A 16,118-nucleotide genomic window follows, 5' to 3' on the forward strand; every position below is an offset into this window, starting at 1 on the left:
CAAGTGAGAAAGATGACAGCACTGTGTGAACAACACAGCCCCCGCAACATATTTCAGTTGTTTACCTCATGATGAAAAACTCTCAGTGTGAGAACGATCCAGAGTCATGAATCTCATGGTATTATAAACCTCTGTGCAGTTTTTTTTTGACATCTGACAAGCTGCTAGTGGGAGGTTCCACTTTGACAGGCATTCCAGTGCACTTTGGCTAGCGGGAGGTCCGAAACTTCGGACTTCCCGTGGCACTTGAACGCAGCATCTCTCTCTCGATGCACGTCTCAGGGGAAGAGGTCAGGCTGGGTTGAGCGGGTGGGACTTTGGAGGGATGCGCTGAGTGCTCTGACAGACACATGCAAGAAAGGTAAGAATTGCTTTAACAAAATTTGACTTGCGCTGCTCATGCTGCGTTTAAGTGCCATGGGAAGTCCGAAGTGTCGGTGGTAGGTCGATCTCCCCCGAATTCACTAGTGGGAGGTTCCACTTTGACAGGCATTCCTGTGCACTTTGGCTAGCTGGAGGTCCGAAACTTCGGACTTCCTGTGGCACTTGAACGCAGGGATGCACGTCTCAGGGGAAGAGGGAGCTCAGAGGTCAGGCAGGGGGAAGAGGGTGGGACTTGATCAGATTTCATCACATCACCGTTACCTGACGCCATCTACGTATTACATGATGTACTTCTAAGACGGTGCCATTTTGAGTCTGAACATGTACTTAAACAAGTGGCTGTTGAGAAGACTTAGAAGACATGACCTGCAGTACGAGACATGAGCCATTGTCGAATGCAGAAAGTTGCAGGTAAAAACCAACGCGCGGACTATTTTGAGTTGTTTCCTATAGCAACAGGTACCTATTCTGGACCTCGGAGCAGCAGTGGTAATGTTAGAGTTTATAGATCAGATTTGGACTAAGGATTGCGATCGCTAATGTTACTGACATTTAGAGAAAATGTATGTAATTAACCGTGCGTCTTCTCAAGACAGCGAGGGGGGAAGGGAGTGGGCGGCGAGACAGCGAGGGAGACAAACTAAGCCGGCACTTAACTTTATTCAATACTTGACAGGGTTTTATGGTCTATTGGAAGACAATTAATTTACACACCGCCTCACAGTTTACTCATATATGACATTTCATCTCATGGCGTTATAATTGTGTTAAATCCTGAGGTAGATCTGAACTGTGGAGGTTCACTCCAAGAACGAAAGACAAGACGAAAACAAGAGCGGATCAAAGGAGGAGGGTGGGGGGTCGGAGGAGGGAGAATCAGAGTTTAAGAGTAAATTTCACAGCTGATGAAGGATGGGAATTAAATCAGTGAGACTTTCAAGTCAAATCAATGCGTCTGAGAGGAGCAGAGTCCTCTGAGTGATGGAGAGGGTGGAGGAAGGCAGGACCGAGGTGAAGGAGTTAGAGATTAAGGAGTTATAGAGAAGAAAGAAGTGTGAGGAAAGGTATGTGGGTAGGCAGAACAAAGGCTGTGTGTGTGTGTGTGTGTGTGTGTGTGTGTGTGTGTGTGTCGGAAAATTAACGCATCCATCATTCTGTTTGCATAGGACAGTGGCAAGGTTGAGCTGTGAGCAGCATGCATGAATGACAACAGCAACAACAAGAGACACACACACACAACAACGAGACACACACACACACAATAACAAGAGAGACACACACACACACAACAAGAGAGAGAGACACACACACACACACACACACACAACAACAAGAGAGAGACACACACACACACAACAACAAGAGAGAGACACACACACACACAACAACAAGAGAGAGACACACACACACACACACAACAACAACAAGAGAGAGCGACACACACACAACAACAACGAGAGAGAGAGACACACACACACAACAACAACAAGAGAGAGAGAGACACACACACAACAACAACAAGAGAGAGACACACACACACACAACAACAACAACAAGAGAGAGACACACACAACAACAACGAGAGACTGAGAGAGACACACACACACACACACAACAACAACAACAAAGAGAGAGAGAGAGAGAGAGAGAGAGAGACACACACACACACACACACACACACACACACACACACACACACACACACCAGTGTGGCCATACTAACCATTTCATCCCTCCTACCATAACATTACACATTTATGGTTCCGCAGTCGTTGACTCTTAATTAAAGATATTAATCTAAGTTAACCCTTTGGCTGTTGGTGTACAGACGGTACTAGAACTAGAGTCTGCTTGGTCTGATCACTCCACAGAGGAACTCCCACTAATAAAGCCATTTACCGCCCTGACACACACACACACACACGCAGGCAGGCACCGCTATACACACAGACAGAAACAGACGTTATCAATTTGCAATAGACGTTACAAAGGAGCAAAGGACGGGATCAGGAAGTTGCTCACAGTCATTAATAATGATGAAGCAGCAGGCAGCGTGGATTCACACGGAGATGGAAATCACACGAGTGCTGCGTTTGCTTGATATGGGTATGATTGTGGGAAAGACGACAGAAGCTGTTTGTGTTAAAACTCTCAGGATGCATTAAAGGATTGACTTATATATATATAAATATATATATATATGGTATATGTGTGTGTATATATATATATATATATATATATATATGAAGAGCTCTTTTCCAAAACGAGATAAAAGCCAAATTTTAAAAAAATGAGTTTGAGCCACTTTGCTGTTTACAGAACCTTTTCACTGCTTCATCAATGTTTCTGCCAAATCTCTATATTTCCTTGTTTAAAATGGTCTCAAGATGCAGTTCCTTTCCAAACCGCGACCAGCGCCAAACCTATTTTTAGCCTAAATGCGATACGTCCTCTCGACCAATCAGAATTCAGTGAGCGTTCTATGCGATCCAACATGGCGGCGCTCTGAAGCGGGAGAGTTTTTTATTTCGTCCGTTGGTTCAACATGTTCAGACTGAGCCATAAAAACCATTTTGACAAGATAAACTAAATATTAACCAAATGTGTGGGTCTGGGTAAAAAATGTGATTTTCCTGAAAACTATTCAAATGGATTTATAGCGTTTTGAAAAAAGAGCTCCTCATATATAACCCACAAACTGCGAAATAAGTAAATCCAGTCAGTTAAAATACTGAGTCATAAAAATCACATGTCAAAATACTTTGGAGGTGAAAGGCAGCACCAAACGTCTCTTTGCTCGGACGAAAGACCAGCTGGAACTGTTACTGACAGTATAAGGTGGAAAAGGTGGAGGAAAAAACACAGATTGGGCGTCGTTGCAAAGCAAATACAGCGACGAATTAGAGCAGTAAATGGGGTCAGCAGCGTTTCTGTTTCAGGGACTCGTTAATGCGTAGTAGCAGTGTGGACACAAGGCGTTAACGTAGCACAAAACGTGCATTTTTAAACCCAAACACAGGAGTGTGGATGTTGCGGTGACATTGTACGTACTGTACCAACCGGAAGTTCATCTCACATATACTGCAAATCATATGTTCTATGATATTTTATGAGGCATCCGTGTCATGAAATAGAAATAATGCATCACTTCTCTTCTGCATTGAAGAAAATTCCCAATTAAAGGATCGTTTTTCAACACCAGTCGGGCTCCTGGATGGACGTTATTCCTCCTGTTCGTGTTCAACAAAGAACACCTGTTTATGTGTTAGGTTCAAACCCAATGTTTAAAGTCTGTTTATTGCATTTACTTAACCTTTCAAGTGTTCTAGGATTTTCATTTTTCCTATAATAATACAATTTAAGTTACCAATACTCTCAGGAGGCATTGAGCGTTATACTGTAGAATTTTACTATGATTATTATTTTAGTATTTTTAGCGACTGAGCCATGAGAACAGCTCCAGCTCGTGAGTGAAATGAGTTGTTTTGGGTGTCCAAGGAAACCACTCGATGTCCTTCGCGGAAGAAAGAAAGACGTCTATTTTATTCTAAAAACATTTATGTGATAAACAGAAAAACTAGAAGAAGAAGAATTCCTTTATGAGGATTATTATTAGGAAATTCGATGTTTTCACTCTGTTGTTATTCATGTTACACACACACACAGGCCCGAAATACACACACATGCACAAACAGGACCTCGGCAGTCCCCAGGAGATGAACTGGCACCTCTCCAGCCACCAGTCCACGCTCCATTCATGGACCTCACAGGGACTCGAGCTGGCGACCCTCCGGTTCCCAGCCAAGTCACTCATGGACTGAGCTACTGCCACCCCCTTTACCTTGCTCACTGAAATGTCATCAGTGCTGTGCGTCTCAGTCCCAGGTTTGATCTGCCTCTCTCTCCCCCAACAAGAGGACCCCCCCCCCTACCAGGAAATAGGAAATGGTTGTGCTACCTACCAAACAAGTCGTCCCTGGCCAAGGCGTAGAGGATGCGTGAGGCTCCGATGAGGTTGCTCATGGCAGCGGAGAGAGTGGAGGAATAAACCCCGACAGTGACGAAGGGGTTCCAGATGTTGATGTCTCTGAGGAAGCTGTAATCCCTCTGAAGCAGGACACTGTAAAGATTTGGAGAATTCGAGAGATTGCTTTAACGACTACACATGGAAGTTTGGTTCTTACCTTCCCTACGAGCCAAGGATAAAAGAAAACCATTGATTTCTTTCGTTTTATGTCTTCAGCGTCTTTAGTTTCATGCCGTAGATTTAAGTGGAAAGCCATAAAAGATGGGAAAACGATCAGGTAGGATGTGGAAAGACCTCTGCACGGCCCATTGAGCAACAAAGAGTCCGCACATGTCAACAGATCCATCTACATTACAACCGCGTGCATTCCCTCTGCTGATAAAGACCAGGTGATACGGTCGAAAGCTCCGGGAAAAGCAGGTAACTAGCAGGTAAGTGGATGGCGAGTTGGCATTGTTTTTTGGCAAACTAAGTTTAATATAGTTGTAGTTATCATTTAAAATAAATATTTCCTATTAGCGCTAATGACGTTTATTGTTCAACTGTAAAATATTTAGTAGCACAGTCACAAAATCACGAGTCCACATACTTTGGAGGTGAAAGGTACACGTTAGACAGTCACGCTAGTATCTCTAAGGCCAACAGGTGCTTTGAGCTAAGAGCTAAAATCACAGAGACGATGCTAACATGCTGATGTTTACCACGGTCACAATCTTAGTTAGTATGTAATCACGCTCACATTAGCTTATTCGCACTAAACACAAAGTGCAACCTCCCTTTAAGCCAGGGATGCATTCCCTCTGCTGATAAAGATCAGGTGATACGGTCGAAAGCTCCAGGAAAAGCAGGTAACAGGCAGGTAAGTGGCTGGCAAATTGGCATTGTTTTGGCAAAGTTGTAGTCGAATGAAATTGAATGTTTCAATGTCCTATTAGCGCTGATGAATATGTTCAGTTTTATAAATAAGAGTGGACAGTCACAAAATCAAAAGTCCAAATACTTTGGAGGTGAAAGGTGAAAGGTACACGTTAGACAGTCACTCCAGTGTGAGTGCAACCGCTCCGCCAGCTGACCGTCCAGGGCCCGTTTGAGAGAGGTGGGCTTTTGTAAAGCGCGTTTGCACGTGTACGAGCACGAGGCCTACGGCGGCTCTCACGTCATTTTATGTGCGCCTGTTCGGACATATAAAAAAAAAAAAAGACGGACCATGCGCGGACATTTACCAACAACAACAATGGTGGTGAAAGGTTCACGTTGGTGTGATGCGGAGGTGGAGTGTTTACTGCAGATTTGGTCGATGAAAAGATTCGAAAACAGTCGACAAGACGCACAAAAACTCCGAGGTCTATGGAAAGATTTGTAAACAAAGCGACGCATCGCCATGACGTCAATCAATGCGTGTGACGTGTTACGGCGTGATCGCGTATGGACAGCAAGAAGCATTTGCGCGAGGCCCAGGTAGTGTGAGTACAAACGGGCCTGGGGAGCTGGGGGAGAGGGAGGGGGGACAAGTACCCTAAAGCCCGGGGCGCGGTACGGGCGGACAGTGTGAGTATGTTTTTGATACATTTGTGCTAATCTTTAGCATCTCTTCATGCTTATTATGCACTTTTGCAGTCATTTTAGGTCATTTGTAGCTGTTTTGTGTTAAGCATCTGTTTTTTTTGTCAGCAATAATTTGTGACTCAGGGCCCCTGACCCTATGGGCCCCTGGGCCCCTGGGCCTGGGCCTGGTTCAGTAATCCATCTATGCATTGAGGCTTTGGGATTTATGACCTATACTCCAGCCAGCTACCAGGGGGTGATTCAGATGTTTTGGCTTCCCTTTTGGGCAGCTGTCAAGTCTATGGTCTGTACAAAATTTCATGGCAACCCATCAAAAGGTTAGAAGTGATATTTCAGTCTGCACGGAAGTGGAGGATTGACCAACTGCGCTGTTGTTGCCATCCCTAGAGCCACGTCACTAGCATTTCTAAAGCTGTTATTGGACTTTTGCACTTACACAGCACTTTGACACTTACATTCAAACACAGATATTGGTATTTGCATCAACAGTCCAGTAAAAGTGAAGCTCTAATCAAAAGGCACGAGAGCAGTTTCAACTACAACCTTTCATTGAAAGCTTTAACATGCAACACCACACAAAGGGACACCCGTCATCTCTGCAGCCATAAACAGATAAACTCTTCATCTTATTACATTCATATCGGGGGGATCAAAATCAAGTGGTCCGAAAGGTTGTGTGTCATTTCAAACTCATTTGTTCTGGGAGGCAAAACGTGTCCAATGAAAAAGAACATGATTGAAGAGGAAGTGATGATTACTCTGCCAGGGTGCCTAATGATGAGATCCTGGAATAAGGGGCTCACTCCAGTGCGTGTGTGCGTGTGTGTGTGTGTGTGTGTGTGTGTGTGTGTGTGTGTGTGTTTGAGATGCTGCACTAGACATGGAGAAAAAAAAGAGAGATCAGAGAGTACAAAAACCCCAGCAGGGTGTGCATGATTGCAGCCTGCCCCCCACCTCTTTGCAATACAACACAGCTAGAGAGATGAGAATTAGAGTGCAAAGTGTCTCTCTCTCTCTCCGTGTGTGTGTGTGTGTGTGTGTGTGTGTGTGTGTGTGTGTGTGTGTGCACATTGAAACACACATATATCAACCCATCTATTCCCCCACCTCTCCCCCTCCATCTCCCTCATCATGGGGTTTTTAAAAACTACTCTTCTCTCTAATTTTTCTCCCCCCCCTCTGCTTGTACAACTGTCCGTTCTCTCTCTCTCTCTCTCTCTCTCTCTCTTTTCTCTTGTAATTAAGAGTCTCATCACGTTTTCTTTCAGGTCCAGTGATTTTAATACTTATTATCATGGCCCTGTTAAGTATTGTTCACTCCATCCAAAGATCTGAGCACACTATTATTTCACATGGAGCCCGAGAGGCATGCACACGCGCACACACACACACGTATGCACGTACAATACACGTGCAAACGCATGCGCCTTTTTGCATTACCACAAATCAAGTAAACAAAGGTTCTGCTGAGAAGTTAACATCACCCCCGGAATTAGGAAATGCCAACTACTTTGTTTATGTGGTGTGTGTGTGTGTGTGTGTGTGTGTGTGTGGGGCACTGCAGTGAAAAGTTTATGAACCCTCGCTGTAATCAGACCTCTCTGACATATTCATAACACTAAACAACCGGTCTGATACGCAGCACAGGATCGGAGGAGGAGTCTCAGGTTTGTTTCACAGGAGAAAAAAACGAGTTTTGTACAGAAACAAAAGTGCGCTACACGTAAAAAATGATGAGGTATTAAAGTGTGTGTGTGTGTGTGTGTGTGTGTTAGGTGAGTGATGATGTGGGTCAAAACTTACAGGCTGATTATTAATTTCTCTGACGTGAAGCGGGAGCAAAAATAAATCTTGAAAAAAGCTTGACATTTCCAAAACCGGCTCTCAAAAAACAAAGCCGCGGCAAACTGGGTGACAGCGAAGACGAATGGTGTGTGTGTGTGTGCGGATGTGTGTGTAAGAGACGGGGAGAGAGAGAGAGAGGGAGAGAGAGAGATGGAGAGAGAGAGGAGAGGGAGAGATGGAGAGAGTTGAAGACAGAGAGAGAGGAGAGGGAGAGAGGGAGAGAGAGAGAGAGAGAGAGAGGGAGGGAGAGATGGAGAGTTCGAGAGAGAGAGAGAGAGAGAGAGAGAGAGAGAGAGGGAGAGAGGGAGAGAGAGAGGGAGAGAGGGAGGGAGAGATGGAGAGTTGGAGAGAGAGAGAGAGAAGAGGGAGAGAGGGAGAGATAGAGAGTTGAAGACGGTAATAGGTGGAGATGGAGAGAAAGAGAGAGAGAGAGAGAGAGAGAGGGAGAGAGGGAGAGAGGGAGCGATGGAGAGATGGAGAGAGAGGGGGAGATGGAGATTTGGAGAGTTGGAGAGAGAGGGAGAGATGGAGAGAGAGGGGGAGATGGAGATTTGGAGAGTTGAAGAGAGAGAGAGAGAGGAGAGGGAGAGATGGAGAGAGAGAGAGCGATGGAGAGTTGGCGAGAGAGGGAGAGATGGAGAGAGAGAGAGAGAGAAAGAGAGAGATTGTTCATGTGTTGGGTCATAACAGAATATGCATTTGTGTTTCTAAATGCATATTCATTGCCATGGGTCTTTCCTATATGTGACTGTGTGTGTGTGTGTGACTGTGTGTGTGCGTGTGCGTGTGCGTGTGTGTGTGTGTGTGTGTGTGTGTGCGTGTGTGTGCGTGTGTGTGCGTGGGTCATGGATGGTAATTATTGATCGGATCATCCGGCTGAAATGAGCTCTGCCATCCAAATAAAGAGGGGAACAAAAGCGCGAGGGAGCGAGTGACGGATAAAAGGAGCTCGTTTGGAGAAGAGGAGGAAACAAAGCCCGATGACTAAAGAGGAGCCCGCAGAGATTGTTGTGGCTGATTGTTCCTCGCTCCACCCGCCCGCCCGCCCGCTCCATCCTCCAGCTCATTTGTTTACCGTTCTCATTCATGCCCTCATTTGCGTATCCACGCGTATTCATCTTTCAATCCATCATGTCATGTGCTCGCACTTCTGATAATTCGCCGGCGCTTCGCTCGAACACTACGGATTAATTACCTGTGATTTCTCAAACGAGGTGAAGTATGAAGCGCTGACGAGTGCGTTTCATGTGTATTAAAACAGCAGCTCCTGATCACACACGAGAGCTTATGCCGCTGTGATCCTGGTCGCCTCGGCTCGGCTCGACGAGGGGGGGCGAGGTCACTCCTTATCACGACTTACAAGGATTCGGCATCATCTAGTTTAATGATCCTGAAGAAAAAGGCTTCAATATGTCCAATAAATGCTCAAGTGGGATCCATGCTAGTTAGCGAGATGGCTCCGGCTTATGGCTAACATCAGTGTTATGCTCATTGCACCATTATGTGGCCATTTGTGTCTCTGCATTATGGACATGATGGTCCCGGGAGTCAATACTGTGACTCCGTAGAACGCAAAGGTTAGTCCCTCAAATGAATCCCTCCATCAACATTAGAAAGACAAGCGTTTATTTTTTATTGCAATTTTCCTGGGTTGCCCTTCTCTTCCTGTGTGTAAACAAGGGTGGGCGGATGGATCACTGCTGTTTTTTTAGATTAAAGCTGATGACGGTCGTTATGTCCGCTCTAATATTCAAAGACTTTAGATTTAAAACTACTTTAAGGTGCAAACGCATCCCACGAAATTTAGATCTATCGGGTGTTTTTGGCCGGACCTGACTTTAAGTGTTTTTTCTATATCAACAGGGAATTAAGTGATTAACTCTAATGTGAAAATGACTGCGCGTGTAGACTAACGGTGGGGACACGCTATGATCTGAGCCTCATCGGGCGCAGTTTGCCGCTCAGGGCGCCCTCACACTGTCCATCCGTACCGTGCCCAAACAGGTTTTACGGGTAAAGTCTAGTTCGTTTGACCAGTGTGAGTGCAACCGTACAGCGCCTAGGAACGGTACGCTTGCCGTCCACGGCCCGTTTGGGAGAGGTGGGCTTTTGTAAAGCACGTTTGCACATGTACGAGTACGAGGCCTACGGCGGTTCTGACGTCATTTATGTGCGCCTGTTGGGACATAGAAAAAAGAAGGAGGGACCATGCGCGGACATTTAAAACAATGGTGGTGAAAGGTTCACGTTGGTGTGATGCGGAGGTGGAGTGTTTACTGCAGATTTGGTCGATGAAAAGATTCAAAAACAGTCGACAAGACGCACAAAAACTCCGAGGTCTGTGGAAAGATTTGGAAACAAAGCCACGCATCGCCATGACGTCATCAATGCGTGTGACGTGTTACGGCGTGATGACGTATAGGCAGCAAGAAGCATTCTCCGAGGCCCAGGTAGTGTGAGTACAAACGGGCCTGGAGGGGGGGACAAGGACCCTAAAGCACGGGGCACGGGACGGATGGACAGTGTGAGTGCGCCCTCAGTGTGCAGAGTGTCAAACAGAGCGTCTGACAGTAACCCATTGTCTCCAGTATGGGTAAAGCGCTGGATGCTACTTGCACATGTCACGTCGATTGTCATGAGTCTTGAGTTCTCAACAGAATCCAGACGTATTTCAGGGTTTCTGGTCTTAAATGAAAGAAAAAACAACACTGAATGTGTCTGCTTTGTAAAAGTGCACCTTCATAACTTCAAAACAGAAAAAGTAAATGCAACCCCTCGGCTGAAACACATGAAAAGGTGACGATGCTATGAACTCATTTTCCACCGCGCCGGCGGGGGGGGGGGAGGAAAAACAAAGAAGAACTCTTTTGGCAAGCGAAGCCACTGGTAAAATCCTCAAAGCACACTTGAGAAGTCTGCACAGTAACAGCCTGTGGATCTCAATCCGTGTTACCTTTACAGTGTGGACTTGGCCCCGGTGTGTTTTGAATGAGCTCAGGCTTCTTAGAGACGACCCGATCGACTACATAGCAACCAACGCACCGCAGCACAGAGGCTACAGCCCGCGCTGCTGGGATTTAGTGTTGGTCTTTAGCCTCACTTCACCTTGACCTTGTAGGTACTTTTGGAGTGTAGCCATGGTCCACGGGGAGGGGTGAGGAAGAGATATAGACACATAAAGAAAGACGGGGAAAAAGGAGGCAAACAGAAAGTAACAGGGAGGCAGAGAGGGGCTGTAAGAGGGAGGGAGGGAGTTAAGTGCTCTCAGGGGAGTAGTCTGTGGTTAAGGATTATTAAATGGGATCAATAACTAACAAGGCCTCTGCACGCGCGCATGCACACACACACACACACACACACACACACACACACACACACACACACACACACACACACACACACACACACACACACACACACACACACACACACACACACACACACACACACACACACACACACACACACACACACACACACACACACACACACACACACACACACACACACACACACACAGTCCCCCCCTGTCCTTCTTTTCTATCCTTCCCTCTCCCCTCACAACACTTCACATGTACTCTGCACATCGCAGCTTCTCCATTGAGCCGTCTTCGCATTTTAAAATGTTTATCACAGTTTCCCTTATACTCTCATCCGCTGCTCTTCGATTCATCCACCCATCCATCCATCCATCTTCAACCGCTTGTCCCTATCGGGGTCGCAGGGGGGGGGCTGGAGCCGATCCCAGCTGGCCCTCTTCAAATTTCAGCCTCTGTATTGAGTCATTCTCTTGCACCAAATGGCACTTTAGTTTTATTTTAAATATAAACAATATAAAACACACAGTGATAAAACATATAAAGTACACATGTGGGTGTGGCAGTTAAGTGTTCAGGCTCGTATGAAAAGCACACCAAAAAGACACTCGGCTGTTAAAATACAACACAAAAACAACACAAAACGATCCAATGAATCTGTTTAAATGTGTTACACAACAATCAGAGAGTGGGGTGTGTATATGTGGGGTTAAAGTCAAACATAAAATAGTCTTCTTGAACATATGAACGGGATCCATCTTGTTTTTTGCGTAGCAGAGCATTTTGTCGTCTCTTTTTGTTCACGGACGACTCCACGATATTTAATAAAAAACTGATTGTGGGAGTATTTACACGGAGGAAGATGAGGATTTTATGGGTTTTTTATTTTTATTTTCTCATATTCAGGGTCAAACAGCCCTGAGGAAAAGCATACACACCATCACGGGACAAAAAACGGTCTCCAGGGAAACGCAGAACAAAGACACAAGCCCTTTTCAGACATGCACTGAATTCCTCAACTCATCTCGACATGACCCGGAGGATCTTTATGTCACAACGCAAATGTCCCAATCAGTCGGATCAAATATCAAACAGGCTTTGGCGTGCAGCTCTGGAACAGCTACTAAACTGACCTTGTGGTTGTGTTTCCCGTGTGGAGGGTGACACATACAGTACACGTGTGCACGCTCGTGCTCGTATATGTGCAAACGCGCTCTACAAAAGCCCACCTCTCTCAGATGGGCCGTGGACGGCCAGCTGGCCGCAGCTATGCGCGGAGCAGGTGCACTCACACTGCTCAAACGCACTAGGCTTTACCTGTAAAACCTGCTTTGGCCCGGTGCGGAAGGACAGTGTGAGTGCGCCCTTACAGATGACACTGGCTAGCCCAGCAGTCAAGTCACGACTTCAACAACAGGTGAGGTCTTCGTCAGTAACAATAAATCGCCTCGTATCTTTCACGGGCAACACCGAACGCCTGCCGAGCCGTTTTCAATAAATATCTAAACCTCTCCGTCACCCACATCCTGCCTTTCACTCCTCTGTCTGTTGCTCTTCATCCCCGAGTCTCTACCTCCAATCCCAGCAGCTTTTAATTCAGACAGGACATGTTGTTGAAGACTTGGCCTGTATCACCACCATTGTTAACCCCCCCACCCCCCACCCCAGCAGTGAAAAAGGAGAGAGAGTGGGCAAAAAGCGACTGGAATCTCTGCAGTGGCGAGATAGGGGGTAGAATGACAAAAGGAGAGAGCACGGCTGTGTGGATGGATGGATGAATGATAGACAAGGAAAGGGGAGAGAAAGGAGAAAGGGAAGCCAAGAACGCTGCTGTGGGGCGATAGTGCCAAGAGAAAGGGAAGGGGTGAGAGTGAAAGGGAAGGGGTGAGGCTGAGGGGGGGGGGGGGGGGGGGGGGGGGAATGCTGGACTTGTTGCCTCACAATGCATCCGGTCTGGACGAGTGCGTCGTGTTCCTGCCAAAGACGGCGAGAACGAGAAAAGCCAAAATATACATGCACTACGTAAACACCAACCACCAGCATGTTTGCACCTCCGGACTATGAATGTGACAGGACAAGTGTGACTGTGTCTTGTTTAATAACTGTGTTTCTTTGAGTTTTTCCTGTACGACGATGGATTAAAGAAAGTTTGACATCGTGGGAAATATACGTTTCACTTCCTTTCCAATGGTTAAATGAGAAAACCAACACCAATCAACGTCCGTGCGGTTTGCTGCGGGGCTTTTATTACGCTATGCCGTCTGTGTGCAAAAGGTAGAGATGCACCGATACCTGGTCTGAGCGTACCGGCCGACACCCGATGCCGATCCAATACCACTGTTGAAAGGATGAAGCGTGTACCTCGCCATGTGAGTGAAGCATCAGGCTTGACATAAACATATAGCCTTATTAAAAACAGGTGACAAATTAACACAGATATACTTAACAAATGACAAAGTGTACATTAGCAGCAAAAAAGAATTAAACACCCCCACGTAAAGAGCACTGCAAACAGATATTATAAAAATGTGATATAAAATATATGGGGCTACACGGTGGTGTAGTGGTTAGCACTGTCACCTCACAGCAAGAGGGTTCCTGGTTCGCATCCCAGCCTGGGCCTTTCTGTGCGAAGTTTGCATGTTCTCCCCGTGTCTGCGTGGGTTTTCTCCGGGTTCAGCTGGGATCGGCTCCAGCACCCCCGCGACCCCGACCTCGGGATAAGCGGTTGAAGATGAATGAATGAATGATGATATAAAATATAGCAGCTGCCTGAAGCCCAACAAACATTGGCTTAATAAATAAATGCACTCGGAGCTTCGCGTGCTCTTTGGCATGGTGCTTTTGGAGGTGCTGATTTAAGTTTGTGGGGTTGAATTTACCAACTTTATCACCACCCCTGGCACCTTTCACGTTGCAGATATTGCATGTTGCAGTTGGACTTGTCGGCGCATCAAGTTTGAAATGTTTCCAAGCAGCAGACTTGGCTCGACCCGGCGCTTGCTCCGTGTTGCTCTGTAGCTGCTGTGCGCACGCTGCTTAATGACGTAACCGCTGTTGCAAATATTGAATGGAAGTTACTAGATTGCTGTAACTGTATTGCTGTGTATGATATTACTGGATCGGACTCATTCATCCAATATCAGATCCAGCTAATTAGTCAATATCGGAGCCGATATCAGATCCGAGTATCAGATCGCTGCATCTCTAAAGGAAGGTACGGAGACAGGATAGGAGGATGGATCTGTTGCAGGGGAGTTAGTCACAGAGCTGCAGCAGCACCGAACTGACGTCCGTGTGGATGAGAAAGCCGGCACGGCTGACACATGACACACAGCAGTGATGCACGAGTCGATCCACACGAGGGTCAAAAGGCGACAAAGCAGAGCTCAGAGTAGCCTCTGTTATTAATAACTTACAGATACATTGTGTGTTATTGTGAGTCCACCTTCTTTTCACTGCTCTCTTTTCTTTCTGTCCCTCTCCTAAACACACACACACACACACACACACACACACAGGTCGGCTCACACACACATTAGACGCCTCTTTTTGCTTCCTGAATCCCTGCGGCCTGTGTGAAATCCCAACTTTGGTGGCCGTACACCGCCTTCGCTCGGTGCCGTGTGAATTAACAAAAAGCCGGTGTTGTGGCGTGGAATGCTTTAGTGCCTATTCCATTAGTGTCCTAAACCCAAACTCATTTCAAACTTTCATTTCACCCGTTTTCTCATTTAGGATTAGTTCGGGGGTTACGTTCACTTACAATTACCACTCTTACAATAATTAAGCTCATCAGCCGTCAGGTGTTTTTAATCACACAGTACTTTCTACATGCAGCACGTACTTATAGTAGGAGTATAGGAGTTGGGGATGCACGGTGGTGTGGTGGTTAGCACTGGCCTGGCCTGGGCCCTTCTGTGTGGAGTTAGCATGTTCTCCCCGTGTCTGCGTGGGATTTCTCCGGGTTCTCCGGTTTCCTCACACAGTCCAAAGACGTGCAAGTGTTCGATTCATTGATGACTCTAAATCACCCGTAGGTGTGAATGGTTGTCTGTCTCTGTTCGTCTCTATGTGTCCTGTGATAGACTGGCGTCCTGTCCATGGTGGACCCTGCCTCACGTGCGACCCCGGGATAAGCGGTTGAAGATGAATGAATTTGGAGTTGTTGGCGAACTAGTCAAGTGTTTTTAGTTGCTGTATTTTGTGCATCTTGTGTTTTGTCACTTCCTATTCTAATTTAAAGGACACCTTGTCTCACTGCTCAACCCCTCACAGTCCCTTTATGCGTGTGTGTCTTCTTTGGATACTACCACCACTGTTGGGCACTTGAGACAAAACGTTTCCTCACAGAGAGACTTTAAACTCAGATTTTAATCAGCATGTGCTCCTCAGGAAGGAAAAACAACATCTTAAATATCTTTGTCTGCTCATCAGTGAATCTATAATCAATCGATTGGCGTGGTGTTTAACTTTGTTTGGACGTTGCTTCCTCTTCCTGCTGGTACGCGCTTTAATTAGTGCGTTGCTAGTATTAGAAACGGCTGTGTGATACACTTATTTCTGTGAACTCTACCCAAATACTTTGAGGCCTGTGGTTTTTCTGTGTGGGTAGAAAATATGGCCGAGAACCAGTGACAACTTTTCAGATGGGAACGGAGGAGGAAAAAAACGTCCTTGAGTTCTGAGAGAAGATCCTGAAGACAGGAAGGGGCTAAAGCAGGAGAGAGGATGTTGAGTAAAATGGTATGAGGGGGGAAAAAAGTACAAAATATAGAATAGGAAAACAGAGGGATGGAAACAGACGGTGCGTAGGTGAAAAGACAAAAGAGGATGGAGGAAATAAAGAAGGTGCTGTGACGAAAGATGTGATTTTCTGGAAAAGTGAGAGGAATTAGACGCCGCGTGTGTGTGTGCGTGTGTGTTTGTGTGTAGAGTGTACAGTAGGGGGGTCTATCAGACGAGAGATGAGAAACAGA

At 46.2% G+C, this 16,118-nt stretch overlaps 1 protein-coding gene across 1 annotated transcript in view; it reads right to left on the reverse strand.

Annotated features, from left to right (window-relative positions):
* The window catches only part of LOC310946900 (solute carrier family 12 member 9), a gene marked incomplete at its 5' end in the record, with an annotated part of 77,550 nt that overhangs the window by 35,720 nt on the left and 25,712 nt on the right, over nt 1-16,118 (reverse strand). Inside the window, one exon of the mRNA XM_083913485.1 lies at nt 4,347-4,504. Within this exon, the coding sequence (XP_083769611.1) occupies nt 4,347-4,504 (158 nt within the window). The remainder of the gene's footprint in view (nt 1-4,346; nt 4,505-16,118) is intronic.

This window comes from Echiichthys vipera, assembly GCF_963691815.1.
Source record: "Echiichthys vipera genome assembly, chromosome: 5".
NCBI lineage: Eukaryota > Metazoa > Chordata > Actinopteri > Perciformes > Trachinidae > Echiichthys > Echiichthys vipera.